The sequence below is a fragment of the Hyla sarda genome, chromosome 2, assembly GCF_029499605.1.
Source record: "Hyla sarda isolate aHylSar1 chromosome 2, aHylSar1.hap1, whole genome shotgun sequence".
In the NCBI taxonomy this organism is placed as follows: domain Eukaryota; kingdom Metazoa; phylum Chordata; class Amphibia; order Anura; family Hylidae; genus Hyla; species Hyla sarda.
Window position 1 is genome coordinate 213,669,698 of NC_079190.1, and position 27,606 is coordinate 213,697,303.

The 27,606-nt window shown below is 40.4% G+C and overlaps 1 protein-coding gene and 1 long non-coding RNA gene across 8 annotated transcripts in view; one reads left to right on the top strand and one right to left on the bottom strand.

Annotated features, from left to right (window-relative positions):
• Positions 1-799: 799 nt before the first annotated feature.
• LOC130355737 (T-cell receptor-associated transmembrane adapter 1) overlaps positions 800-27,606 on the bottom strand; it is a 178,176-nt gene continuing 151,369 nt past the window's right edge. For 6 of the 7 annotated variants that reach the window (XM_056556299.1, XM_056556296.1, XM_056556297.1 and 3 more), the window contains 5 exons: positions 22,249-22,350; positions 15,480-15,516; positions 7,160-7,221; positions 2,232-2,302; positions 800-2,055 (listed from right to left, as the gene is read on the bottom strand). In XM_056556299.1, the coding sequence (XP_056412274.1) occupies positions 1,771-2,055; positions 2,232-2,302; positions 7,160-7,221; positions 15,480-15,516; positions 22,249-22,350 (557 nt within the window). In that variant the 3' untranslated portion in view covers positions 800-1,770. Of the gene's footprint in view, positions 2,056-2,231; positions 2,303-7,159; positions 7,222-15,479; positions 15,517-22,248; positions 22,351-25,550; positions 25,631-27,606 lie in introns of those variants that run through there. The other variant, XM_056556301.1, reaches the window with a different exon arrangement.
• The window catches only part of LOC130355739 (uncharacterized), a 61,402-nt gene continuing 38,711 nt past the window's right edge, over positions 4,916-27,606 (top strand). Inside the window, exons 1-3 of the long non-coding RNA XR_008888646.1 lie at positions 4,916-4,958; positions 6,678-6,717; positions 24,601-24,741. This is a non-coding gene — a long non-coding RNA (uncharacterized LOC130355739). The remainder of the gene's footprint in view (positions 4,959-6,677; positions 6,718-24,600; positions 24,742-27,606) is intronic.

Consider the following 27,606-nt stretch of genomic DNA (forward strand, 5'->3'; position numbering starts at 1 on the left):
CTAGGAAGGTAAGTGTATGTGTGTGTGTTTCTTTAAATTGCTCCCTCCCTAAGCTTATATATTAAAAAAAAACTGCTGCCAACCCCTTTATTCACATATCACATGACAAACATTTCCTGATGCAAATATTTTATGTAGACAATCGCATGATACAAATAATGAAAAACACCCATTTTTCAGTGTTTACATGGTACAAAGTCTCTCCAGGTAATAGGTGCATAATATCGCTTTTAAAGACTCACTGCTTGCACCAGCTTCCTTCCGTCTTATAATTGAGGCTTCACAATTGCACATTTTACAGAGACATTCCCATCAGGAGAGGATAAATCAAATCAGTCTGAATAACTATGTTCAATATTAAGTTACATATTGCTGCATAAATACTCTAAAAACCCTTACAAAACTGCACATAACTATACGACTGACAATTTACCTGGTATGTTATAAGAAAAATTTTTAGGAAAACGGTCACCCTTCACCCACACTAAACCCATTACACCAGGTTATAGTGTGGGTGAACAGGAGACGCAGGCTCTCTGACTAATATACATACCTGCAATCTGGCGCCCAATCCCTCTGAAGAACAGCTTCTTTCTGCGCTCAACTGCGCGCTGGAGGCTGGCCCACTGGCTGGATTTGAATATTCATAGTCACCGGTCACATGAGCGCTCAGTAGGCACAGGCTCACGTTACCAGCGACCATGAATATTCAATTCCAGGTGGTGGGGCAGCCTCCAGCATGCAATTTGGCGCAGAAAGAAGCTGTTCTTCAGAGGGATTGGGTGCTTTATTTCAGGTATGTATATTAGTCAGAGAGCCCGCGTCGTCGCCTGTTCACCCGCACTATAACCTTGTGTATTGGGTTTAGTGTGGGTGGACAGGTGACCATTTTTCTTTAAACCAACATTCTGTATTTAGCCTTTTAGGGCTTAATGTATCTAATAGCCATATCCGCTATACTTGTTTCTGTTTAAAATGTCATTCTTTCTTTTATACTCTCACCTTGCACTTGTTCGAATATTGACCATCATTACTACAGTAAGCACACATGTGCATTACTCGTAAAAAATGCCTGGCTACTGTAGTTTTCCCATTCTTTCTTTGTTTCTTGTGGTCATTCTTTGTTTTCCTCAAAATGTTCTCATGTTGGCTCTACGTTAATTTAGAAGAATAAGAAATGTGCGCTATGCATAGTTGTGGTCGCCATCAAGTATCACTTTTTGTTGCTCTTCTTTGGCCACTGTTAACATAAAAGTACCAATTCTGTGTTATGGGACAAATGTGACATCTATACTGTACAGTATATTGGTTGCTTGCCTATTCTATATGTATCATCTAACGTGACAAGCTATACAAGTTTTATTAACAACTGTTCATGATGCCTGTGGTCAGATAAATGCATTCTTTTTAACATTCTTAAGTGTCTGCTGGATTAAAACCAAATGCAGCAATGTTTAACAAGGCCAGGAGAGGGCCCTAAAGCTACATTCTTGCACTACCGATGCTGTAATCTGCAGTTAATAGCTACTTTGGTTATATAAAACATATATAGTAAATAATAAATGCCTACAGTTTTTATTATCAATAATACTATATTTTTACAAATGTGGTCCACCCAAATGCAAGAAACCCTCCTTCATTTCACTCTGGTTTCACTATTCATATCATCATGGGTGAAAACACCACCCTTAATCCTTGTATTCTATGTACAGGATGCTGCATGAAGCTCCGGAAATTATATTTTTGTCTATTGATCAATGACCAATTTGTTTAATTTTCTTCTTCATTTTGGAGATTATTTCTTGTCTTCTTCATCAAATGGTAAATCCTCACTGGGTCATCATGAATCAGTTCATCATGGGCTCTTAATTCAGCTGTAAGCTGTTCACTGTTCAGGTAAATACTGGATCTAGATATGATACTAGCATTCGTTCTGTCCAACTCCTCAAGACGTTGTTTACTCTTTATTTTCGCTTTTTTCTTACGATTTTTACCAGGTCTCTTTGGACTGAGATCAAGATCCGCATAGCACATCAGTTCTTCTGGATCCACCTGCTAAAAAATGTAAAACATAAAGACTGTGTAAAAATTATCTTGTTAACCCTGGTTGAGTTTTTTTAATTTTATTTCTGACACTTTGAAACCCTTAATATTAACATATGGAAGTTACCAAAGTAATTTACCCTAACAGTAAATGTAGCAATATGCTTAAATTGTACAATTAAAAGTACCTGATTTTCTTCCATGTTTCTTTCATGAGGAGTCGCCATGGATTCATAACAGCATTCATCATTATCATAGTCTATGGTTAGGGAGAAAAAAATGTCATAACTGACCCTAAATAATACCCAGATGACAATTATTATCTATGCAGATTCCAGAGTATAGCCATTAAATATATATATATATATATATATATATATATATATATATATATATATATATATATATATTACAGAGCCAGCATGTCATTTATGCTTTCAATTTCTACTTCTACTTGGTCATTGAAAATATTTGCCAGGGTTTTACTCTACTAGCTTTTGTTAGGGCTCGTTTTCACTACAATTTGTGCCTCCAATAGCACAGAAACTTTTAAAATTATGTGAAGACGTATCCTTGTTTGGACGGGCCCCTTTCATTTCAATGGCCCGAGTATAGTTAGCGAGCTTGACACAGACAGAGGTGGCAGCAGAGAGCACTGAGGTCAGACTGGAAAGAACTGCCACAACTTCCTCTGGAGCATACAGCAGCTGATAAGTATTGGAAGGCTTAAGATTTTTAAATATAAGTAATTTATAAATCTTAATGAAGAAAGTAGTCCAGCGCTAGCAGTAGTGGTATAAAAGTTTCATCTTCATTCCAAATGCAGTAAAATCAGCAAAATAGCAAGTACAGGTACCAAGTGCAGGAATATAGCTTGACGTGTTTCATGGTAGCCCACTTTATCAAAAGCATACCGCATAAGTGAGTATTGCTTTACCAACTGGTAAAGATATAACATATGTCTTTACATTTACAATATATTTTTACTTTAAAAAAAAATAATAATTGCATGTTCTTCAGTAGTATATATTTTATGCCCATGGTGTTAGGTTAGATTTCTTGTATACAGTGGGGCAAAAAAGTATTTAGTCAGCCACCAATTGTGCAAGTTCTCCCACTTTAAAAGATGAGAGAGTCCTGTAATTTTCATCATAGGTAAACCTCATCTATGAGAGACAGAATGGGAGGAAAGAATACAGGATATCACAATGTAGGATTTCTAATGAATTAATTGGTAAAATAAGTATTTGGTCACCTTCAAACAAGCAAAATTTCTGTCTCTCACAGACCTGTAACTTCTACTTTAAGAGTCTCCTCTGTCCTCTACTCACCTGCACCAGGCTGAGAAGACTGAATCTGCAATACGCAAGCAGCTTGGTGTGAAGAAATCAACTGTGGGAGCAATTATTAGAAAATGGAAGACATACAAGACCACTGATAATCTCCCTCGATCTGGGGCTCCACGCAAGATCTCATCCTGTGGTGTCAAAAGGGTCACAAGAACGGTAAGCAAAAATCCCAAAAACACATGGGGGACCTAGAGAATGACCTGCAGAGAGCTGGGACCAAAGTAACAAAGGCTACCATCAGTAACACACTACGCTGCAAGGGACTCAAATCATGCAGGGCCAGATGTGTCCCCCTGCTTAAGCAAGTACTTGTCCGGGCTCATCTGAAGTTTTGCTAGAGAGCATTTGGATGATCCAGAAGAGTATTGGGAGAATGTCATATGGTCAAATGAAACCAAAGTAGAACTATTTGGTAAAAACTCAACTCGTCTTGTTTGGAGGAGAAAGAATGCTGAGTTGCATCCAAAGAACACCATACCTACTGTGAAGCATGGGGGTGGAAACAACATGCTTTGGGGCTGTTTATCTGCGAAGGGACCAGGATGACTGATCCGTGTAAAGGAAAGAATGAATGGGGCCATGTATAGTGAGATTTTGAGTGAAACCTCCTTCCATCAGCAAGGGCATTGAAGACGAAACGTGGCTGGGTCTTTCAGCATGACAATGATCCCAAACACACTGCCTGGGCAACGAAGGAGTGACTTCGTAAGAAGCATTTCAAGCTCTAGGAGTGGCTTAGCCAGTCTCCAGATCTCAACCCCATAGAAAACCTTTGGGTGGAGATGAAAGTCTGTGTTGCCCAACGACAGCCCCAAAACATGACTGCTCTAGAGGAGATCTGCATGGAGGAATGGGCCATAATACCAGCAACAGTGTGTGAAAACCTTGTGAAGACTTACAGAAAACATTGGAAATCTGTCATTATATAACAGAGAGAAAGATTTACTATATTACGTTTTATTAAAGCTTACTAAACGTTACTAAACGTAACACTTTTTATCTATTTTTTCATATGTTCATATCACTAAATTGTGATGTGATAGATTACATTATGAATTATTATTTCACTAATATACTTACTATTTATTGTGGTGTCCCAGTACCGCATTCTATACGGTACTTGTTTATTTATGGGTCCCCATAGCCAGAGTCCCTAGGACTTAGGGATCCCTCTAGGCCAGTCTACCCCTAGTCGCCTCTATTCTAGTGTATAAATCCCTAATTTATGCATAGGTTAATGTAAATAGGATAGTATATGCAAATAAATGGTTAATTACTGGTTTCCATAGCGTCGCAGGGCCTTCGGGTCATGTGATGCGTTCCAGGCCTCACTTTGGTATTTCTAGCCTCGTTTTGCTTTTATGTGTATAGGACCTGTATAGGAAGTCAGATGATCACCCAGAAGCCTGTGTGACGGTGAGTGACAGCTGACCTTGGACCTATCAAATTAGGCTCCGCCCCTGTCCATATAAGGGACGCGGCAGCCATTTTAGTTCTCTTTGTTCCTTTGTTCCTGGGTTGCCAAGCGAGCAACATCTCTCTATAGAACCTGCGCTGCTAAAAACCGTGAGTAAGAACTGTCAGTCATTGAAGTCTATAGAAGTGTATTGCAGAGACTGTAACTGTATTCTGAATGTACTGCAAGTTCAACAGTAAAGCTTACTTCAGTTCAAGTTTAACTCCAGTGTGGACCATCAGTCATTACCTGCAAACGCCTGTCGTTTCTGGGAAGGGCGGCGATAGGTCGAAACTATACCTCAGTAATACCAGCCCTCACCCTGGCGTCACGAGTGACAGGGTTAATATTAACCCCTCATATACCGATACCATACCACCACCATACACCCCCCCCCCCCCGCCCCCCCCAAGGGCTACCACATTATTTTATATGATTTATGATTTCATTAATACATGTATTACTTTTTCTTTTTATTAATAATAATAATTATTATTATTATATATATACCTATTCTTTTTTCTTAATTGATATATTGTTATATTAATTATGTCTCACACTGCACTTACATAATCCTTAATTTCCGATATTGTCAGCTGGCCTACTGAATATGTATTCATGACCCATATTGACATAATTTAAATGTTTACAATCATGTGGTCTTTATGTTGAATTTTCTATATTATCTATTATATTATAATTTAGTTACATCCATGTGGCTATTTCGGTATACACACAGACTTTAGGACGCTCATGTGATCACATGATGATCCACGTGACTCGCTTCCGAGTCACGTGTATCAACAAACACGCATTACGCTGAATTCGGCGTAGTTACGCCACCAGCGCATGCGCATAGCAGCTGCTATTGAGATGGAAGTGCCCACACATAACTGGAGGCGGAAGTCCATGCCGCGATGTGGCGTGCGCTCTGCACCATGCGCGCCATAGGAACAGACACTCCACCTGTCAGGTATCACTACTAAATATGTTGCATATATAAAGGGAGACATAGAACATTGAGCACAACACCCCAGAGGAAGTTACCCGAGAGTGACGGAACACGTGGGGTTCCAGCCACCCTGCCCTGCTCTCATCTACACACCTTCTCCTCCGTCTGTGGTTTGCCTTATACTATTAGTGTGTATTTATTTTTATTTTTTGTATTTGGGCAGCTATATATTTTTTCATTATAGTATGATACCTATTGTATGTTTTCTATATTCTTTTGGAGCATTGGTAATATATTGCGGTATCACCCACAGGGCAGGGTTTGGGTTAGTGGGTTCATGGTCCCTCCCCTAGTTGTTTGGCTCGCTATCTGAGCTTTTTAATTGTTTTTAGATGTTACTTGTCTTCTTTTGTAACTACATGTGGTTTGCATAATAAAGATGTAATTTATTATTTGGGTGGGCACTTTATACAGTATATCTTTCTCTCTGTTATATATTGTGCCTTTTGCTGTTAGTAGCACCCCTATTAATATTTTATTTAGGTCAAGCCCTCTCTCCTTTCTTTTCAGAAATGAAAATTACAGGCCTCTCTTATGTTTTTAAGTGGGAGAACTTGCACAATTGGTGGCTGACCAAATACTTTTTTTCCCTACTGTATATCTAATTCATTCCATTTTGTGTGTGTGTGTGTATATATATATATATATATATATAATTAATTTTTTTTCTATATTTATTTATGTGCTTACTGTCAAAGAATGTTCTTTGTATTTCTTGTGTAAAATATGATCTGGAAGGGGTTAAATCCTTTATCTGTGTTGATAAGGTTTGGTGCACTTGTGGTATTGGTTTTAATTAGTGTCTCTTTTCCTGCAGGGGTGTCAGCACTATTTTAGGAGCATCACTCACTTATGCGGTATGCATTTGATAAAGTGGGCAACCACGAAACACGTCAAGCTAAATTCCTGCACTTGGTACCTGTATTTGCTGTTTACTGATTTTACTGCATTTGGAATAAAGATGAAGCTACTGGACTACTTTGTTTTTAATTTAATTTTGTAAATTACTTATATTTAAAAATGTAAAACCTTCCAGTACTGCCCAGCTGCTGTATGCTCCAGAGGAAGTTGTGTAGTTCTTTCCAGACTGACCACAGTGCTCCCTGCTGCCACCTCTGGTAAGTTCTGGAAGGTTTAAGATTTTCAAATAGAAATAATTTACAAATCTGGATAACATTCTGGCACGTTTATTTGAAAACATTTGTTTTCCTCTGAAATACCCCTTTAAGGCCCAAATTGTTGTGTGAACCCTGCCTTATTCATTAGAAACCAAATTTAATAAAACTGATATCTGCTTACCAAGAAATGGCAGAGCTAGGTTACCATAAATTGGGTTATTTTCAATATACTGCTGGTCATAACTGCAAGAAAAGAAAACATGTAAGTAATCTACCTCTTTAGCAATAACTTGAATACATAGACATATATTTCTATGCATATGTTAAAATTACAAAGACAACTTTTTATGTTTCAGAGCACTCAATGTTAATGGCCAACATCAGTGGTGAAGCTGACGCCAGTTATTTCACCCTTTAGAATCAGTCACAGCATTTTAAAGTCTAAATGACAGGTGCCACTCCTGTCGGGTGCCTGATCAGCACCCCCACAATGCAATCACGAGGAATGCTTATTGGTTACTATGGCTGCTGGAGGCCTTTATTAGGCTTCCAAGTTTGCCATAATAATTCTGCTGATACAGTTTGGAGGCAGGCTGTAAAAACAGAGCACTGATCAATGCTATGCAATAGCATAAAAATAATCAGTATAAGCAATCTTATGACTGTTTATAAGATATATATATATATATATATATATATATATATATTAGTTATTTTTTAAAATATAAGCCTATTCCCTGATAAAAATTCTAATTATCCACCTTTTCCCATTAAAAAAAAATCTACATGGAGCCATTTCAAATATGTTATGTTAGTTTACATTCTCTTTTATTTAAAAAAAATGGCAAAAGGGGAGTGTCTGTTGCAAGTTGTACTAGCAGGTCTATCACTTCAGTCACAGGGGCCATCAGAAGGCTTTAGGTTGACATGACAACCGATTAACACCACATGTTTGCTTTGAAGGTGTACCAATCAAATGTCTAAATCACCAATAAACTGCATTCTAACTGTCTAACAATTTCTGTTGATGCTAGCATCTACACACTTATTCGTTTACACTTATCATTCGAATCTGGTTATTGAAAGTGGGTGTCAGCTATTGACACCGAGCATTTCCAGCTGTTTTGCACAACTGCGGCACCCAGATGTAAACAATGTATGAGGCCGTCAGCCTCAGCTCCGTACAGTGGCCCAGATTTATCAGTCTGCCTGAAACCAAACCTGTCTGGTTTTTTACATTGTTTACATAAAGAACAACTGATCAGTGGGGGTGCCAGGTGTCAGCACCCCACCAATCATCTAATGATTGCCTATCCAGTTATAGGTTATCAATTAATTATACAGTCATGGCCGTAAATGTTGGTACCCCTGAAATTTTTTAAGAAAATGAAGTATTTCTCACAGAAAAGGATTGCAGTAACACATGTTTTGCTATACACATGCTTATTCCCTTTGTGTGTATTGGAACTAAACCAAAAAAGGGAGGAAAAAGAGTAAATTGGACATAACGTCACACCAAACTCCAAAGATGGGCTGGACAAAATTATTGGCACCCTTAACTTAACCACTTAAGGATCAAAGGCGTACCTGTACGCCCCTGGGAATTCTGGTCCCCGCCGCTCACTGGACGGGTACCGGACCGGGATGCCTGCTGAAATCATTCAGCAGGCACCAAATGCAAGCTCCTGGGGGGGTCCTGAGACCCCCCCATGTCAGCTGGTCAATTCAGACCGGCGATCTGTGGCAATTCATACAGGTCTCCTGTGTTGTCCAAGACTCCCTTGATCCCCCTGAAGCAATTGGAGTGCCACCCCTCTTATTCCTGATATTGGTCAGTCAGAAGTGACCCACCAATAGCAGATCAGGTGCTGGGGGGGGGGGTTAAAGTTCGGTTCCCCCACTCTGCCCACTGACGGTAGTCAGGGCAGAAGGGGGAACTGTGGTGTGACTGGCAGTGACGGTGGAGGTCCCTTACCAGCGGCGATTGGCGGAGGCGGGCGGCGATTCTCTCCCTGGTGCGACGTGTGGCGATCCTGTTGACTACGGAAGTCGGTGAGTTGTTGCCTAGAAACATCTGAAGGGCTACATGCCCAGACTGCTATTTGCTGTTTGGGCATGCTGGGATCTGTAGTTTTGCAATATTTGGAGGGCTACAGTTTGGAGATCACTGTGTGGTGGTTTCTAAACCGTGGCCCTCTAAATATTGCAAAACTACAACTTCCAGCATGCACGAACAGCAAACGGCTGTCTTGGCATGCTGGGAGGTGTAGTTGCACACCTCCAGCTGTTGCATAACTACATCTCCCAGCATGCCCTTCGGCGATCAGTACATGCCAGGAGTTGTAGTTTTGCAACAGCTGGAGGCACACTGGTTTGAAAATACTGAGTTTTGCAACAGCTGGAGGTTCGTCTCCCCCCTCCCCCCCCCCCCCATGTGAATGTACAGGGTACATTCACACGGGCAGGTTTACAGTGAGCATCCTGCTTAAATTCTGAGCTGCAGCAAATTTATCGCTGCAGTGCAAACTCCTAGCGGGAAGCACCGTAAACCCCCCGTCTATGTGAATGTACACTAAAAACACTGCACTACACATAATAAAGGGTATAACACTACATATACATCCCCTTACACTGTCCCCAATAAAAATGAAAAACTTATCGTATGGCAGTGTTTCCAAAACGGAGCCTCCAGCTGTTGCAAAACAACAACTCCCTGTATTTCTGGACAGCCACTGACTGTCCAGACATGCTGGGAGTTTAGCAACAGCGGGAGGCACCCTGATTGGGAATCACTGGCATAGAATACGCCGATGTCCACCCCTATGCAATCCCTAATTTAGTCCTCAAATGCGCATGGCGCTCTATCACTTCGGAGCCCTATCATATTTCAAGGAAACAGTTTAGGGACACATAATGGGGTATTTCTGTACTCGGGAGCAATTGCGTTACAATGTTTGGGGGGGCCTTTTCTCCTTTTACCCCTTATGAAAAGGAAAAGTTAGGGTCTACATCAGCCTGTAAAAGGAAAAAAAGACCCCCAAAATGTGTAATGCAATTTCTCCTGAGTTGGAAATACCCCATATGTGGGCATAAAATGCTCTGCGGACGCACAACAAGGCTCAGGAGTGAGAGTGCACTATGTAAATTTGAGGCCTAAATTGGTGATTTGCACAGGGTGGCTGATTTTACAGTGGTTCTGACATAAACACAAAAAAATTAATACCCACGTGTGACCCCATTTTGGAAACTACACTCCTCATGGAACGTAACAAGGAGTATAGTGAGCCTTAACACCCCACAGGTGTTTGACAAATTTTCGTTAAAGTTGGATGGGAAAATGAAAAAATAATTTTTTTTAACTAAAATGCTGGTGTTACCCTACATTTTTTCATTTTTACAAAGGAAAATAGGACAAAAAAGACCCCCAAAATTTGAAGCCCCATTTCTTCTGAGAAATTTGTCCTGAATTGAAGGCCACGGGTGTTTACAAAGCCCCCATGGTGCAAGAACACTAGACCCCCCCCCCCACATGTGACCCCATTTTGGAAACTGCACCCCTCACGTAATAAGGGGTACAGTGAGCATTTACGCCCCACATGTGTCTGACAGATTTTTGGAACAGTGGTCAGTGAAAATGAAAAATGAAAATTTTCATTTGCACAGCCCACTGTTCCAAAGCCCTGTCAAACGCCAGTGGGGTGTAAATGCTCATTGCTTATAAAATTCTGTGAGGGGTGTAGTTTCCAAAATGGGGTCACATGTGGGAGGGTCCACTGTTCTGGCACCATGGGGGGCTTTGTAAATGCACATGGCCCTCGACTTCCATTCCAAACAAATTCTCTCTCCAAAAGCTCAATGACACTCCTTCTCTTCTGAGCATTGTAGTGCGCCAGCAGAGCACTTGACGTCCACACATGGGATATTCCCTTACTCAAAAGAGGGGGGGGGGGGCATTTTCTCCTATTACCCCCTGTAAAAATGTAAAATATGGAGAAAAAACTGCATTTTAGTAAAAAAAAAAGGTTTAATTTACATATCCAACTTTAACGAAAAGTTGTCAAACACCTGTGTTCTGGCACCATAGGGGCTTCCTAAATGCGATATGCCCCCCAAAAACCATTTCAGCAAAATCTGCTTTCCAAAAGCCAAATGTGACTCCTTCTCTTCGGAGCATTGTAGTTCGCCTGCAGAGCATTTTACGTCCTAACATGGGGTATTTCCATACTCCAAAGAAATGGGGTTACAAATTTTAGGGGGCATTTTATCCCATTACCCTTTGTAAAAATGGTAAATTTTGGGGAAAAACTGCACTTTAGTGACATTTTTTATTTATTTACACATCCGACTTTAACAAAAAGCCGTCAAACACCTGTGGGGTGTTAAGGATCACTGGACCCCTTGTTACGTGCCCTGAGGGGTGTAATTTCCAAAATGGTATGCTATGTGTTTTATTTTTTATTTAAATTTTTTTTTTTTTGCTGTTTCCTAAATGTCACATACCCCCAAATACCATTTCAGAAAAATTTACTCTCCAAAATCCCATTGTCGCTCCTTCCTTTCTGAGCCCTCTAGTGCACCCACAGAGCACTTTACATCCACATATGGGGTATTTCCTTACTCGAGAGAAATTGGGTTACAAATTTTGAGGGGCTTTTTCTCCTATTACCCCTTGTAAAAATTCGAAAACTGGGTTTACAAGAACTTGCGAGTGTAAAAAATGAAGATTTTAAATTTTCTCCTTCACTTTGCTGCTATTCCTATGAAACACCTAAAGGCTTAACAAACTTTATGGATGTCATTTTGAATACTTTAAGGGGTGCAAATTCTATAATTGGGTCATTTATGGTGTATTTCTAATATGAAGGCCCTTCAGATCCACTTCAAATCTGAACTGGACCCTGAAAAATTCTGATTTTGAAAATTTCGTGAAAAATTTGAAAATTGCAGCTGTACTTTGTTGCCCTCTGATTTCTTCCAAAACAAAAAACATGTCAACTTTATGATGCCAACATAAAGTAAACATATTGTATATGTGAATCAATATAACATTTATTTGGAATGTCTATTTTCCTTACAAGCAGAGAGCTTCAAAGTTAGAAAAATGCAAAATTTTCAAATTTTTTATGAAATTTTGGAAAGAAATGATGCAAGTATTGACGGAAATTTACCACTACGTTAAAGTAGAATATGTCACGGAAAAACTAATCAAATTCATAATTAAAGCATCCCAGAGTTACTAACCCCTTAACGACGCAGGACGTATATTTACGTCCTGCGCCGGCTCCCGCGATATGAAGCGGGATCGCGCCGCGATCCCGCATCATATCGCGTCGGTCCCGGCGCTAATCAACGGCCGGGACCCGCGGCTAATACCACACATCGCCGATCGCGGCGATGTGCGGTATTAACCCTTTAGAAGCGGCGGTCAAAGCTGACCGCCGCTTCTAAAGTGAAACTGAAAGTATCCCGGCTGCTCAGTCGGGCTGTTCGGGACCGCCGCGGTGAAATCGCGGCGTCCCGAACAGCTGATCGGACATCGGGAGGGCTCTTACCTGCCTCCTCGGTGTCCGATCGACGAATGACTGCTCCGTGCCTGAGATCCAGACAGGAGCAGTCAAGCGCCGATAATGCTGATCACAGGCGTGTTAATACATGCCTGTGATCAGGATGAGAGATCAGTGTGTGCAGTGTTACAGGTCCCTATGGGACCTATAACACTGCAAAAAAAAAGTAAAAAAAAAGTGTTAATAAAGGTCATTTAACCCCTTCCCTAATAAAAGTTTGAATCACCCCCCTTTTTCCATAAAAAAAATAAAACAGTGTAAAAAAAAAAATAATAATTAACATATGTGGTATCGCCGCGTGCGTAAATGTCCGAACTATAAAAATATATCATTAATTAAGCCGTACGGTCAATGGCGTACGCGCAAAAAAATTCCAAAGTCCAAAAAAGCGTATTTTGGTCACTTTTTATAACATTAAAAAATGGATAAAAAGTGATGAAAAAGTCCGATCAAAATAAAAATCATACCGATAAAAACTTCAGATCACGGTGCAAAAAATGAGTCCTCATACCGCCCCGTACGTGGAAAATTAAAAAAAGTTATAGGGGTCAGAATATGACATTTTTAAACGTATAAATTTTCCTGCATGTAGTTATGATTTTTTCCAGAAGTGCGACAAAATCAAACCTATATAAGTAGGGTATCATTTTAACCGTATGGACCTACAGAATAATGATAAGGTGTAATTTTTACCGAAATATGCACTGCGTAGAAACGGAAGCCCCCAAAAGTTACAAAATGGCGGGGTTTTTTTTCGATTTTGTCGCACAATAATTTTTTTTTTTCCGTTTCGCCGTGCATTTTTGGGTAAAATGACTAATGTCACTGCAAAGTAGAATTGGCGACGCAAAAAATAAGCCATAATATGGATTTTTAGGTGGAAAATTGAAAGGGTTATGATTTTTTAAAGGTAAGGAGGAAAAAACGAAAGTGCAAAAACGGAAAAACCCTGAGTCCTTAAGGGGTTAAAGGGGTACTCCTGTGGAAACCTTACTTTTTTAAATCAACTGGTGCCAGAAAGTTAAACAAATTTGTAAATCACTTCTATTAAAAAATCTAAATCCTTCCAGTACTTTTTAGGGGCTGTATACTAAAGAGAAATCAAAAAAAGAAATGCAAATGCAAAAAAGTCATGAACACGGTGCTCTCTGCTGACCTCCATCCAGAGCAGGAGAAAATCCCCATAGCAAACATATGCTACTCTGGAGAGTTCCTAAATGGACAGCAGAGGTCAGCAGAGAGCACTGTGGTTATGACATCAGAGGAAATTCATTTCTTTTTTGTATTTCTCTTTAGTATACAGCCCCTAAAAAATACTGGAAGGATTAAGATTTTTTAATAGAAGTGATTTACAAATCTGTTTAACTTTCTGGCACCAGTTGATTTTAAAAAAAGTTTTCCACAGGAGTACCCTTTAATGCTTAAAGTGACAGTGGTCAGATGTGCAAAAAATGCTCTGGTCCTTGAAAATGGGCTTTGGTCTAAAGGGGTTAATATTTGGTTGCACACCCTGTGGAAAAAATAACTGAAATCAGTCGCTTCTTACAACCATCAATAAGCTTCTTACACCTCTCAGCTGGGATGTTGGACCACTCTTCCTTTGCAAACTTCTCCAGGTCTCTCTTATTGGAAGGGCGCCTTTTCCCAACAGCAATTTTAAGATCTATCCACAGGTGTTCAATGGGATTTAGATCTGGACTCATTGCTGGCCACTTCAGAACTCTCCAGCGCTTTGTTGCCATCCATTTCTGGGTGCTTTTTGACGTATGCTTGGGGTCAGTGTCCTGCTGGAAGACCCAAAATCTCAGACGCAAACCCAGCTTTCTGACACTGGGCTGTACAATGCTACCCAAAATCCATTGTTAATCCTCAGATTTCAGGATGCCTTACATACATTCAAGGCGCCCCGTGCCAGAAGCAGCAAAACAACCCCAAAACATAATTGAACCTCCACCATATTTCACTGTAGGTACTCTGTTCTTTTCTTTGTAGGCCTCATTCCATTTTCGGTAAACAGTAGAATCATGTGCTTTACCAAAAAGCTCTATCTTGGATCTGTCCACAAGACAATTTCCCAGAGGGCTTTTGGCTTACTCAAGTTCATTTTGGCAAAATGTAGTCTTGCTTTTATATCTCTCTGTGTCAGTAGTGGGTCCTCCTGGGTCTCCTGCCATAGCGTTTCATTTCATTTAAATTTCGACGGATAGTTCGTGCTGACACTGATGCTCTCTGAGCCTGCAGGACAGTTTGAATATCTTTGGATCTTGTTTGGGGCTGCTTATCCGCCATCTGGACTATCCTGAGTTTACACCTTTCATAAATTATTCCCTTCTGTCCACGCCCAGAGAGATTAGCTACAGTGCCATGAGTTGCAAACTTCTTGATAATGTTGCGCACTGTGGACAAAGGCTGTGGAGATGGACTTGTAACCTTGAGGTTGTTGATAATTTTCCATAATTTGGGTTCTCAAGTCCTCAGACAGTTCTCTTCTCTTTCTGTTGTCCATGCTTAGTGTGGCACACACAGACACACAATGCAAAGAATAAGTGAACTTATCTCCTTTTTATCTGCTTTCAGGTGTGATTTTTATATTGCCCACACCTGTTACTTGCCCCAGGTGAGTTTAAAGGAGCATCACATGCTTGAAACAATCTTATTTTTCCACAATTTTGAAAGGGTGCCAATAATTTTGTCCAGCCCATTTTTTGAGTTTGGTATGACATTATGTCAAATTAGCTTTTTTTTCCTCCATATTTTGGTTTAGTTCCAAAACACACAAAGGGAATAAATGTATATAGCAAAACTTGTGTTACTGCAATGCTTTTCTGTGAGAAATACATTTTCTTGAAAAATTTCAGGGGTAACCAACATTTACGGCCATGACTGTACACAGAAAACCCCTATAATGCAAACACTAAAATAATAACCAATACATACCTTATGGTGGCCTGGCTGCAATATTTCACCACTTTTCCTGTGTTCATAAGAAGAAAAAATGTGGGGGGAACTTAGCATTGTAAAAGTTGTCAGGTTTTTAAATACTTGATTAGCAAAGTAGCTGTGGAGAGCGCATAGTGCTTACAGGGGTATGCTACCCCAAGACATCTTATCCCCTATCCAAAGGATAGGGGATAAGATGTCTGATTGGAGGAGTCCTGCCGCTGAGGACCTTCGTGATCACGGCTGCAGCACCCCAGACATCCGGTGCACAGAGCGAACTTCGCTCCGTGCCGGATGACTGGCGATGCGGAGACTCGTGACTTCACAGCCACACCTCTTTAATGCCAGTCTATGTCACGCCCCTTCCCATAGACTTGTATTAAGGGGGCCGTGATGTCACGAGCCTCCGGTGCTGCACCCAACGCTCTAAATGAATGCCGGGAGCAGCAGGGAGATCACGGGGGTCCCCAGCAGCGGGACCCATGCAATCAGACATCTTATCCCCTATTCTTCGGATAGGGAATAAGATGTTTAGGGGCAGAGTAACCCTTTAAAGGGATACTCTGGTGGAAAACTTTTTTTTTTTTTTTTACAGTCAACTGGTGCCAGAAAGTTAAACAGATTTGTAAATTACTTCTATTAAAAAATCGTAATCCTTCCAGTACTTGTTAACTGCTGAATACTACAGAGGAAATGATTTTCTTTTTGGAACACAGAGCTCTCTGCTGAATCACGAGCATAGTGCTCTCAGCTGACATCTCTGTCCATTTTAGGAACTGTCCAGAGTAGGAGAAAATCCCCATAGAAAACATATGCTGTTCTGGACAGTTCCTAAAATGGACAGAGATGTCAGCATTGAGAGCACTGTGCTCGTGATGTCAGCAGAAAGCATTGTGTTCCAAAAAGAAAAGAATTTCCTCTGTTGTATTCAGCAGCTAAGGAAGGATTAAGATTTTTTTTTATAAGTTAGTTCCAAATCTGTTTAACTTTCTGGCACCAGTTGATTTAAATAAAAAAAAGTTTTCCAACGGAGTACCCCTTTAATGCGTAATTTTGGCTTAGGGTAAGTTTACATATGCGTTCAGAAGATCCATCACAGATGCAAAAGCACTAACCAAGGTGGTCCATTGCACAACAGACACTGACTCCCACTGACTTTTAATGGGGTCCATCAGGTTTCTCTCTGGTGTCCGTTGTTTTGCAGGAGTTGAGTGGAGGAAAAAATGGACCTGCAGTATTTTTTTCTCTGCTTGACTCTTGAAGGGATTATGTGAAAAGAGCTCCCAAACGCAGATGTGAAGGAAGCCCTCACACTGATACAAAGTCCAAACCAAAATACTGTTGTGTTAAAGTGCTCTCAAGCTACATTCACACATTCAATTCATTCAATACACTGGTCAAGGCAAACTGGCTTGTTGGTGCCCCAAGGCACTCAGCACCTGGGGGACCCAAGTGTGGTCTACCACACAATTCAGTTGCCATTAAAACATTGATGTAACAATCTGCTGTTTTTATACTAATGCATCTAGATTGAGATATATATATATATATATATATATATATATATATATATATATGCATATATATATATATATATATATATATATATATATATATAACAAAGTATAATAGGCAGATCCTACCATTTTCAGCAAAATCTGACAGCAATCTAATGTATTTGGGTCACCTTGACAAGTAATGACATTCAATTCAGCAAATAGTCATTGCTTGCTACTTTAATAAACATAATGCACTTATACAAATCTAGGACTCCATTCTAGAAGGATAAAATATTGTAGCCCTATTTCAGATAAACAGCATATAAATATCCATTGCCATAGAAACTCTGTTTCCATGCTTTGAACTATAGGTATTTATTCATAGCATGGGAAGATTGATATTATTAGTAGCAAAGGTGAATGGGCACTTTAGGCTGCAGATAAAGACTTTTGTTGCACATCATGCAATATCTATAGACATTGTTTATTTACCAAAATAACACTAAACCATGTAGCTAAAAATTTACAATTTTATTAAATCCTCATTAAAAAAAACCAATACAATACTAGAAATAATAATTAGTATCAATACAAAAGAAAGAAGAAGTTCTCCTATGATGAACAACTGTATATCCCAACGCGTTTCCCCGTGTATCTTATGATATACAACGGTTCATCAGGGGATGACAACAACAGTATAAGAATATATACCTAATAGGCACAGGGATATGGAGAAACAATATATACATAGATAGTGTGCAACACATGGACAAAGGCACAACTTAATGCACAGAAGATGGGAGGACAATTAGAACTATACATAATTTATAATATATCAAAGCAAACATATATACAGTACAAAGCACATGAATGCAGATAAATGATAGCAAGGCTTATTTGTGGCTTCATTTAAATATCCTCCGACTGATGTAGCGACCTGTAGCAAAAGGCAAAAAAGGCAAGAAGGATAGAAAAAAAGACACAACATACCACATAAAACATAACATTAGCTTTAGTAAACAGATATTCCATTATACATATATTTGCAAGCCAAATAAAAAAGCAAGACAAAGAATAACAGAACATGCCAAAAGATGTTAAGACATAAAGATGTGAAAAAATAGTATAGATAATGACTGTGTTAAAAGATAATAACAAAAGTAAATAAAAATATAAATAAATACTGTGTTATTAACAGACCAGGTGCCAAAAAGGAAAAAGAAAGATAGATAAAATCCTTAAGTTACACCAAATGTGGTCTCAAAAAAATACCCATTAAACAACCACAGAGACAAATATAAATGTATCATTACCTCTAGGTAGTTGGATAGCAACTGATTCTCGGTACTACCACCAGCTCAGGGGTACTGCCATGGGGAGCCCAGTGGCCCCCTCATATGCAAACCTTACCCTGGGCTGGTGGGAGAGTACCATAGTTTTTGGGGAGGAGGAGAGTAAGTGGAACCCACATTTAATTTATTGGGGTAGATATATTGATGACGTGTTCGTAATTTGGTCCGGAAGTGAAAATCTCTTAAAGGAATTTGTAGAAGGTTTAAATCACAACCCCCTTGGTCTTAAGTTTACGTTCGAGATTGATAGGGACGAATTACCATTTCTGAATGTATTAATTAAAAGAGGAGAGAATGGTTTGTTAGAGACATGTACCTTTAGGAAACCTAAATCGACGAACAGCCTACTTAGATGGGACAGTTTCCATCCTGTACCCCTTAAAAGAGGTATCCCCACTGGACAATTCCTGCGGATACGTAGGAATTGTTCGTCGATGGGAGGTTTCAACAACCAAGCAAGAGACCTGAGGGATAGGTTCGTTGAACGAGGCTACCCCTCAGAGACGCTGGTTACATCCTTCAGGAGGGCATTAACATCAGAACGTAGGGATTTGCTAACCCCGAAGAATAGGACTATTGAGGACAACTCTGTGAGATTAATTGGTACCTATGATAACCAATCAGAAAGGGTAAAAAATGTACTGAAAAGATACTGGCCTCTCCTGCGAAGTGATCAAGATCTTCACGATATTGTTTCTCCTTATCCCATGATTACATTTTGGAGGGGTAGGTCCATAAGAGATAGGCTGGTACATAGTCATTTCGTGGAACTGACTAGGAAAGGGACATGGCTGGACAGGAAACCACTTGGCACCTTTCGTTGTGGCCGATGTAGGGCATGTAGCAACATCCAGCAATGCAAGTCCTTCACTAGTGTAGTGACTGGAAGGGAGTACACAATCAGAGATTTTGCCAATTGTGATACTGAAGGGGTGATTTATGTAGGGACCTGTACATGCCCCCTTCAGTATATAGGCAAAACTAAGAGGTCCCTTAAGAAAAGAATTAGGGAACATGTCTGCGACATTCAAAATCGAAGAGACACGCCGGTGTCACTACACATGTGGGCAAAGCATGGTGGTGATACTAAATGTATCTCCTTCTGTGTTATGGAAGTAATTCGGAAATCTCCTAGGGGTGGAGAGTGGGACAGACGCATTCTACAAAAAGAATCCGAGTGGATTTTTAGGATGCGATCTGTATCACCACTTGGCCTAAACGAACGTTCAACTTATAGCTGCTTTTTGTAGCTTATTACAGCATTGTCACTCTCTGCCAACTCTCATTGTAACTTAATTAACTTTTTGTTTTGGAAGAGGTCCCGATTGTTACGGGATTCTTTTTTGTTTACTTTTTATATCTTTCTAAAATTATTATCATCTAGTAAAGACATTACCCATAATATCGTAGTCACCTTGTTTCTGGTGAGATAATATAAAATGGACCTTAAAGCTATATGAAACTGCGAGAAATGCCCCTAACTCTATTGGCTCTTTTGAGCAGTTAGGTTTTAAAAGTTATCATACTATTTATGTAGTCATAATTGACACATAATGTGAATGTATCATTTGTTTTCAAGCATTTATGATTCCCTATATTTTTGTAATAAAATATGTAATCTGTATATTATTTGGTTACACAATATATTTTCTTTTTCTATTACTTTATATCTATATATGTATTTTTTCATATTCCTTTCTTGGTTTTCTATGTCCATCTATATATATTTAATACCTTATTTAAGTTCTCCTGTGCTGCTTTTATTTGTTATGCAGTATTATCTCTTTCCAGCCTCCTTTCCAATTCTCCTCCCACTCCTATCTTCATTAACTATCCTGGACGTGTAGTGGAGTGACGGATGCAATGGGTCACATGACACATCTTGTGATCCAATTTGGTTGCGGCGTCCTTGGAGATGCGATCACATGATGCGCGGTCACTGGAAGTGATGCATTTGGCGTCCCAGATATGCGCGCGAGTGTAGAGGTATTTAAGATAGAGGCTGGGTTATGTTTAGCCATCTGCGACGTGGATCGCCAGCCGCAGACGGACGTATCATGCCTATGGCATTCTGATATGGGGGTAAGCATTGGACTGTGCATGATGGACCTTGGCGTTAGGAATTAGGTTATTCAGTTTAGTTGTTTATTGCAGTAACTACAAATGGATAATGGCTGGACATCTTTTGGACAAACTGTGGTTATGTGGACATCATAGAGGTTGCTTTTTTACCTAGGTAAGGACTAGGGTGTTGGGGTTGAAACCTTGGACTATATGCATATACCATATGTACTAATCCACCTCCCCCCCCCCCCTTTTCCCCTCCACTTCTCTGTATAGGTGGTATTATTATCTGAATTCTTTATCTAAAAAAAATTTGGAGGGTCATATAGGATCCTGGTGATTGGACAATTGTGGTCCGGAGCTATCTGTAGTAAAGAAGCAACTATTATCAGGTCTTTATTCCAGGTAGAGGCTTGACTAATAATATTGAATTGGTCCATGTATATATGGTAGATTAAGTATGGTTTATCATAACTTTTTTCTTGCAATCTTATCTCCAGGGGGCCATCTGTTAAGCCTTTCTCTCTCTTTTTGTGGAGGAGCCCTTATCTTAGGGTCCTCACTCTATCAGTGACCTCGTTTTTTGCTATCCAACTACCTAGAGGTAATGATACATTTATATTTGTCTCTGTGGTTGTTTAATGGGTATTTTTTTGAGACCACATTTGGTGTAACTTAAAGATTTTATCTATCTTTCTTTTTCCTTTTTGGCACCTGGTCTGTTAATAACACAGTATTTATTTATATTTTTATTTACTTTTGTTATTATCTTTTAACACAGTCATTATCTATACTATTTTTTCACATCTTTATGTCTTAACATCTTTTGGCATGTTCTGTTATTCTTTGTCTTGCTTTTTTATTTGGCTTGCAAATATATGTATAATGGAATATCTGTTTACTAAAGCTAATGTTATGTTTTATGTGGTATGTTGTGACTTTTTTTCTATCCTTCTTGCCTTTTTTGCCTTTTGCTACAGGTCGCTACATCAGTCGGAGGATATTTAAATGAAGCCACAAATAAGCCTTGCTATCGTTTATCTGCATTCATGTGCTTTGTACTGTATATATGTTTGCTTTGATATATTATAAATATGTATAGTTCTAATTGTCCTCCCATCTTCTGTGCATTAAGTTGTGCCTTTGTCCATGTGTTGCACGCTATCTATGTATATATTGTTTCTCCATATCCCTGTGCCTATTAGGTATATATTCTTATACTGTTGTTGTCATCCCCTGATGAACCGTTGTATATCATAAGATACACGGGGGAAACGCGTTGGGATATACAGTTGTTCAACATAGAAGAACTTCTTCTTTCTTTTGTATTGATACTAATTATTATTTCTAGTATTGTATTGGGTTTTTTAATGAGGATTTAAGAGAATTGTAAATTTTTAGCTACAGGGTTTAGTGTTATTTTGGTAGAAAATAGCTATAGGACACCATTGTGTCCAACTGTCAGTGATATTGTTTTACATGTTTATTTACACTACATTTACTGAACCTCGGAACGGAACATCCAGTAACACAAATCTCTATTCTGTTCTGATGGTTTGCTACAATGTATTAGTGTAAGTATAATGTATCATCTTGGAGTGATGGGAACAACCAGAGTACTAAATACTATACAGAACCAACAATTCTCAAAGCTAAGACTACAATAAATCTACACAATTCTTTGGGAGATAGGCTATCTAGACCGGATATAATTGTTCACAAAGCATTAGGGCCTTAGAGAGCTTTAGTCTCTGGATGAATGTTCCTGCACACTAAACACAAACAGAAATCTCAACAGTGAGAAAAGGAAGTAGAAAGCAGAAAGTAGTCTACTGTAAAAATAAAACTTACCTTTTCTGTGTTTTTTGACACAGTGGACAATATTAATCATTAAAGATAATATGAAAGCCAATGAAACTATCACCAATGCCACCAGCAGCTTCATACAGCATTCTAGAGATACAAATAACAATAATAACAATAATATTGATGTTTATTTAGTAATAATAATATTCATTTATATAGTGATAACAGATTTCACAGCACTTTACAATTTTGAGGGTACAAATAAAGACATTTCAGTATTACACAATTTTTCAAATGTGGAGTGAGGGCCCTGCTCACAAGAGTTTCCAATCTACAAATGTGGCTTGGTTATCTTTACATTGCTTTTAATCTAATCTCTAAACAGATTAAACAGGTAGATCTTATTCCGTTTAGTGGTAACAGTAGTGATGGTCATGGTGCGGCGGTACAATTTGTCCTTGTTGCTTACTGGTAACACACAAAAACTGTGTGTATAATAGCCCAGATTGCTCTACTCCAGCTATTAGTGGTAGCCTCCGGCAACCCCTAGAGACTACATGGAGCTACATGGAGGCTTCCATGCATAACATGTTCGTATTTGTATTTTTTTCTTTAAACAAAGACTTGACTATATGAGTACATGATTTGTGAATAAAGATTAATTTGCAAAGCCATAAAAGGGCTCTGTTTTGAACAGAGGAGCATTAGCTATAGTGGCCCATGGGAACTCTACTGTTCCTCCATAGTTATACAGAAGCATACAATGTTTTTTTCTGTCAAAATCTGTACTAATTCAAAAGATTAAAAATAAAATCTATGCTTCATAAGACGCCCTATAGAATTAAAGGGGTACTCCCCTGGAAAACATTTTTTTTAAATCAACTGGTGCCAGAAAGTTAAACAAATTTGTAAATTACTTATGTAAAGTAGAAAAAAATAGTGGCAGTGGCACCTAACGGTATATAGAAATGCAAAGTATCTATTATAGAGGTCCAACGGATAACAGACTACAGTGGTAGTCCATGTTCATACTGAATATCCTGCGTGACGGTGATGCCAGGACTGAAGTATGCAAACGAAACAATAGTATTAACAAAGAAAAGGGTCCGGCAACTCACGGTCTAGACGCTAGCTGCTAACAGGCTTGAAGTCATTCCATGGGGCAGAGGTAAGTGCGGGAAGCTCAGGAGGCGATTAACCGGTTGATTTCGTGCAAGAGCACTTCGTCCGGCCTCTCAAGAGGCCGGACGAAGTGCTCTTGCACGGAATCAACCGGTTAATCGCCTCCTGAGCTTCCCGCACTTACCTCTGCCCCATGGATGGACTTCAAGCCTGTTAGCAGCTAGCGTCTAGACCGTGAGTTGCCGGACCCTTTTCTTTGTTAATAAATTTGTAAATTACTTCTATTTAAAAATCTTAATCCTTTTCTATTTACTTTCTGTCTGACCACAGTGCTCTCTGCTGACACCTCTGTCCATTTTAGGAACTGTCCACAGCAGGATAGGTTTGCTATGGGGATTTGTTCCTACTCTGGACAGTTCCTAAAATGGACAGAGGTGTCAGCAGAGAGCACTGTGGTCAGACAAAAAGGAAATTCAAGAAACAAAATAACTTCCTCTGGAACATACAGAAGCTGATAAGTACTGGAAGGATTACAATTTTTAAATAGAAGTAATTTACAAATCTGATTAACTTTCTGGCACCAGTTTATTTAAATAAAAAATGTTTTCCAGTGGAGTACACCTTTAATTATTCTCCCCTAAAAGCTTAAGCTGATTGGTAAAAAAAAAAAAAAAAAAAAAAGACACATAACAATAACACCACCAAACCGAAAACGAATCAATTAAATTGAAATGTATTTTCCTTCTGCTCGGGAGAAATGTAACGAAAATATTCATATGCATTTTCAATAAAAGAAATCAAAGAATGGAGCACTCACCAGGTTTTTATGAAACAGCAAACTTCTTTATTGCATATCGGCTTGATAGCGTTCCAACATGAGCGGAAGAGCGGACAGAGGCATCCGTCTGCTCTCCCGCACATGTTGGAATGCTGTCAAGCCGATATAGTTTGCTGTTCCATAAAAACCTGGTCAGTGCTCCATTCTTTCATTTCTTTTATGGAATATGTCTTGCACTTATCATATGTGAGCACCAGAAGGGTCCTCGTTTCAGAGAAGCGTAGCAGTATAGTTCCCAGTAAAGTAGCAGTGCCGGGTATTACCTGTTGTGGATTGTCCCTATTCATATGCATTTGTTATAAGACAGTTTTTCCTCTTTTTACTGTTCACCATTCAGATGTTTGTCATTTTATTCTTATTATTCATATTGTCTATTTGAATTATCAAATGTGTACAAATATTGTTTAACAAATATGTGAAAACATTTTTGTTCATAGCTTCTGATGGATCCGAATCTCCGAATAAAATTTTCGTTAGGAAATATTTTTTTTTTTTTTACAAAATGGTGTTCCCACCATCAATGCCTGGCGGGAAGAGGGCCTGTCTGACAATTTGGGACACACGTCCCCAATCTCCGGGTGAGTGCTTCATTCAAATATATATATGGGGGAGTATGAGGGCCTAATACTATATGGGGCAGTATTGGGGCCTAATACTACATGGGGGCTTTACACTTTATGTGGGCAATATGGGGACCAAATACCATATGGAGGCCAAATGCTATATGGGAGCAATATGAGGGCCTACAACTGTATAGGGGCCTTCTACTATAGTGAGCAGTATAGGGGCCTAATACTGTATTAGGGGAGTTTAGGGGCCTACTCCTATATGGTTACAGTATGGGGCCTACTACTAAATGAGGACAGTATGAGGGCCTAATACTATATGGAGGCAGTTTGGGGGCCGAGATTCTATAAAAAAAAAAAAAAAAAAATTGGGGCCAGGAAATGTCTTCTAAATGCTCTGGGACACATAGAAAAAAAGGAAAAAATGTAATGGCTCTGATAAGAGAAGATGCCCCTTTGAATCACTAGATGTAACTGCAGTGTAATCACTTATATGTTCTACAGAGCACTAGCATATAGCTAGTATCTACCACTATATGGTCACTGTATGTGGGAATATTGGTCTTTGTAGAGTGGCTCTTATTCAGTTATAGTGTATAGAGTGGCTCTTATTAGTGGTAACAGTAGTGATGGTCATGGTGTGGCGCTACCATTTGTCCTTGTCGCTTAATGGTAACACACAAAAACTGTGTGTATAATAGCCCATATATGAGCTTGCTCCACTCCAGCTATTAGTGGTGGCCTTCAGATACTGAAAGCACCCTTAAGTGAGTACTCTGATGCAGAATTTAGTACCCCCCAAATGTTCCCCACGGCTGTACCTCTCTGTCCATGTCATTCTTTCTTCAATCGGTCCAGCCGTTCTCCCAGTGTGGCGGCACGTAGTTCTCGCCACTTCCGGTTAATGGTGGTGTGGAGGATTACGTAAAAATCGTCATCCCTCATGCTGCCTTGCTCTGATTTCCTGCCTTCCTCCTCCTCACCCCCTCCCCAGTAATTACAATAATCACGCCCCCCTGCTGCTGCCCTGCATGTAAACCCACCCCCATGATCTGTCTCTCTCCCCCCGCACCAAACAAAGTGAGCTCTGCCGCTGCACTCGGCTTACAGCGGAGATATACCTATTTGAGCACACGCTGCTCTCATAGCTATATCTCCCTGGTGCCTGAGAAGGAGCAGGACATATTTCCACAGCCTCACTTCGGTAATAAGGTCCCCCCCCCCCTCAAGTGTATAAGGCAGTTGCTTCCCAACCAGTGTGCCTCCAGCTGTTGCAAAACTACAACTCCCAGCATGCCCAGACAGTCAAAGGCAGTCCAGGCATTCTGGGAGTTGTAGTTTTGCAACAGCTGGAGGCACCCGGGTTGGGAAACACTGGTATAATGTAAAAAACACATACATTTTCCATCCATGTTGCCTCTAACTGTATCAGAACTAAACCTCCCAGCATGCCCATACAGTGCATGTTGGGGGGGGGGGGGGGGAAAAAAAAATATATATATATATTACATAAGAAAGAATCCCCAGGTAGATAACAAGTTTGTAATGCATGGTTTTACTGTTTGAAAGTAGCGCATGCGCTCTGAATTGAGGCTACACTGTAAGGTTGTGTTCACACTGCAGAATCGCCGCTCACTGAATTCAGCGAGCAGAGATTCCATTTGGCGGCCGCTGCAGAAAATACATCGGTGCTAGGGCCGCAGGGCACTGAGCCTTCACCATTGACGGCTATGCAGTGCTCGTGGAATCCACACATAGAATGAACATGTTCTTTCCTTGCGCTGAACAATTACAGCGGCGGAACCGTCCACTGCTGAAATTCTGCAGTGTGAATGGGTCTTGCGGAGACCCATTCACACTGATGTTAGGTTCACACCGCGGAATTCCGCTCATGGAATTCCGAGGGAATTCCGTAGTGTGAATGTACCCTTAAAGTTACTAAGTAGTTTATTGAATATCCCTGTTAGTTACGCCAGTGTGGTGAGCCACGGTGAATAGCGGGACCACGGGGTGTAGGTGGATGGGGCAGATGGTATTAACCCCAGGGGCAAGATGTTATTAACCCCTAATGTTTGTGACGCCAGAGTGGTTTTTGGGTATCGGGTAGGGATCGACCGATATCGTTTTTTTAGGGCCGATACCGATAATCGGTGCAGGTTAGGGCCGATAGCCGATAACTTATACCGATATTCCGGTATAAGTTATCGGCTATTTAACCCCCTGCGACACCGCTGCAGATCATTGATTTAAATCAATGATCTGCAGTGGCTTTTGCGGGGCCATAGGCCGCCGCCGCCACCCGCTTCTCTCCCCCTACCTGTCAGGGTGGTCCGGGCCATCCATCCATCGTTCCTGTAGTGTTCGGGGGCGTTCCAGGTGGAGGGTGAACCGATCCGGGCTATCCTTCTCCGGCGGTCATCTTCTCCACTCCGGGCAGGCTCCGGCCTAGTACGCTGCATAGACACCGCTGCGCAGTGACGCCCGTGCGCAGCGACGCACCTGACGTCACGGCGTAGCGACGTCTATGCAGTGTACTAGGCCGGAGCCTGCCCGGAGTGGAGAAGATGACCGCCGGAGAAGGACAGCCCGGACCGGTTCACCCTCCACCCGGAACGCCCCCGGACACTACAGGAAGGAAGGATGGATGGCCCGGACCACCCCCATTATGGGTAAGTTTAATTTTTTTTATTGACTCTGAGGGTGGGGGAGGGGCCCGACCGGTATAGCGGTATGGGCAAAAATCCATACCGGTATACCGCCCAGCATCACGGTGGGGGGTGCGACGCGGTGCGTCGGGTCGGCGGTGCGGCGGTCGCGGTGCCGTTGGGGGCGGTGCGGGGTGGGGCATTATCGGCTTATCGGCAAAATAATTGCCGA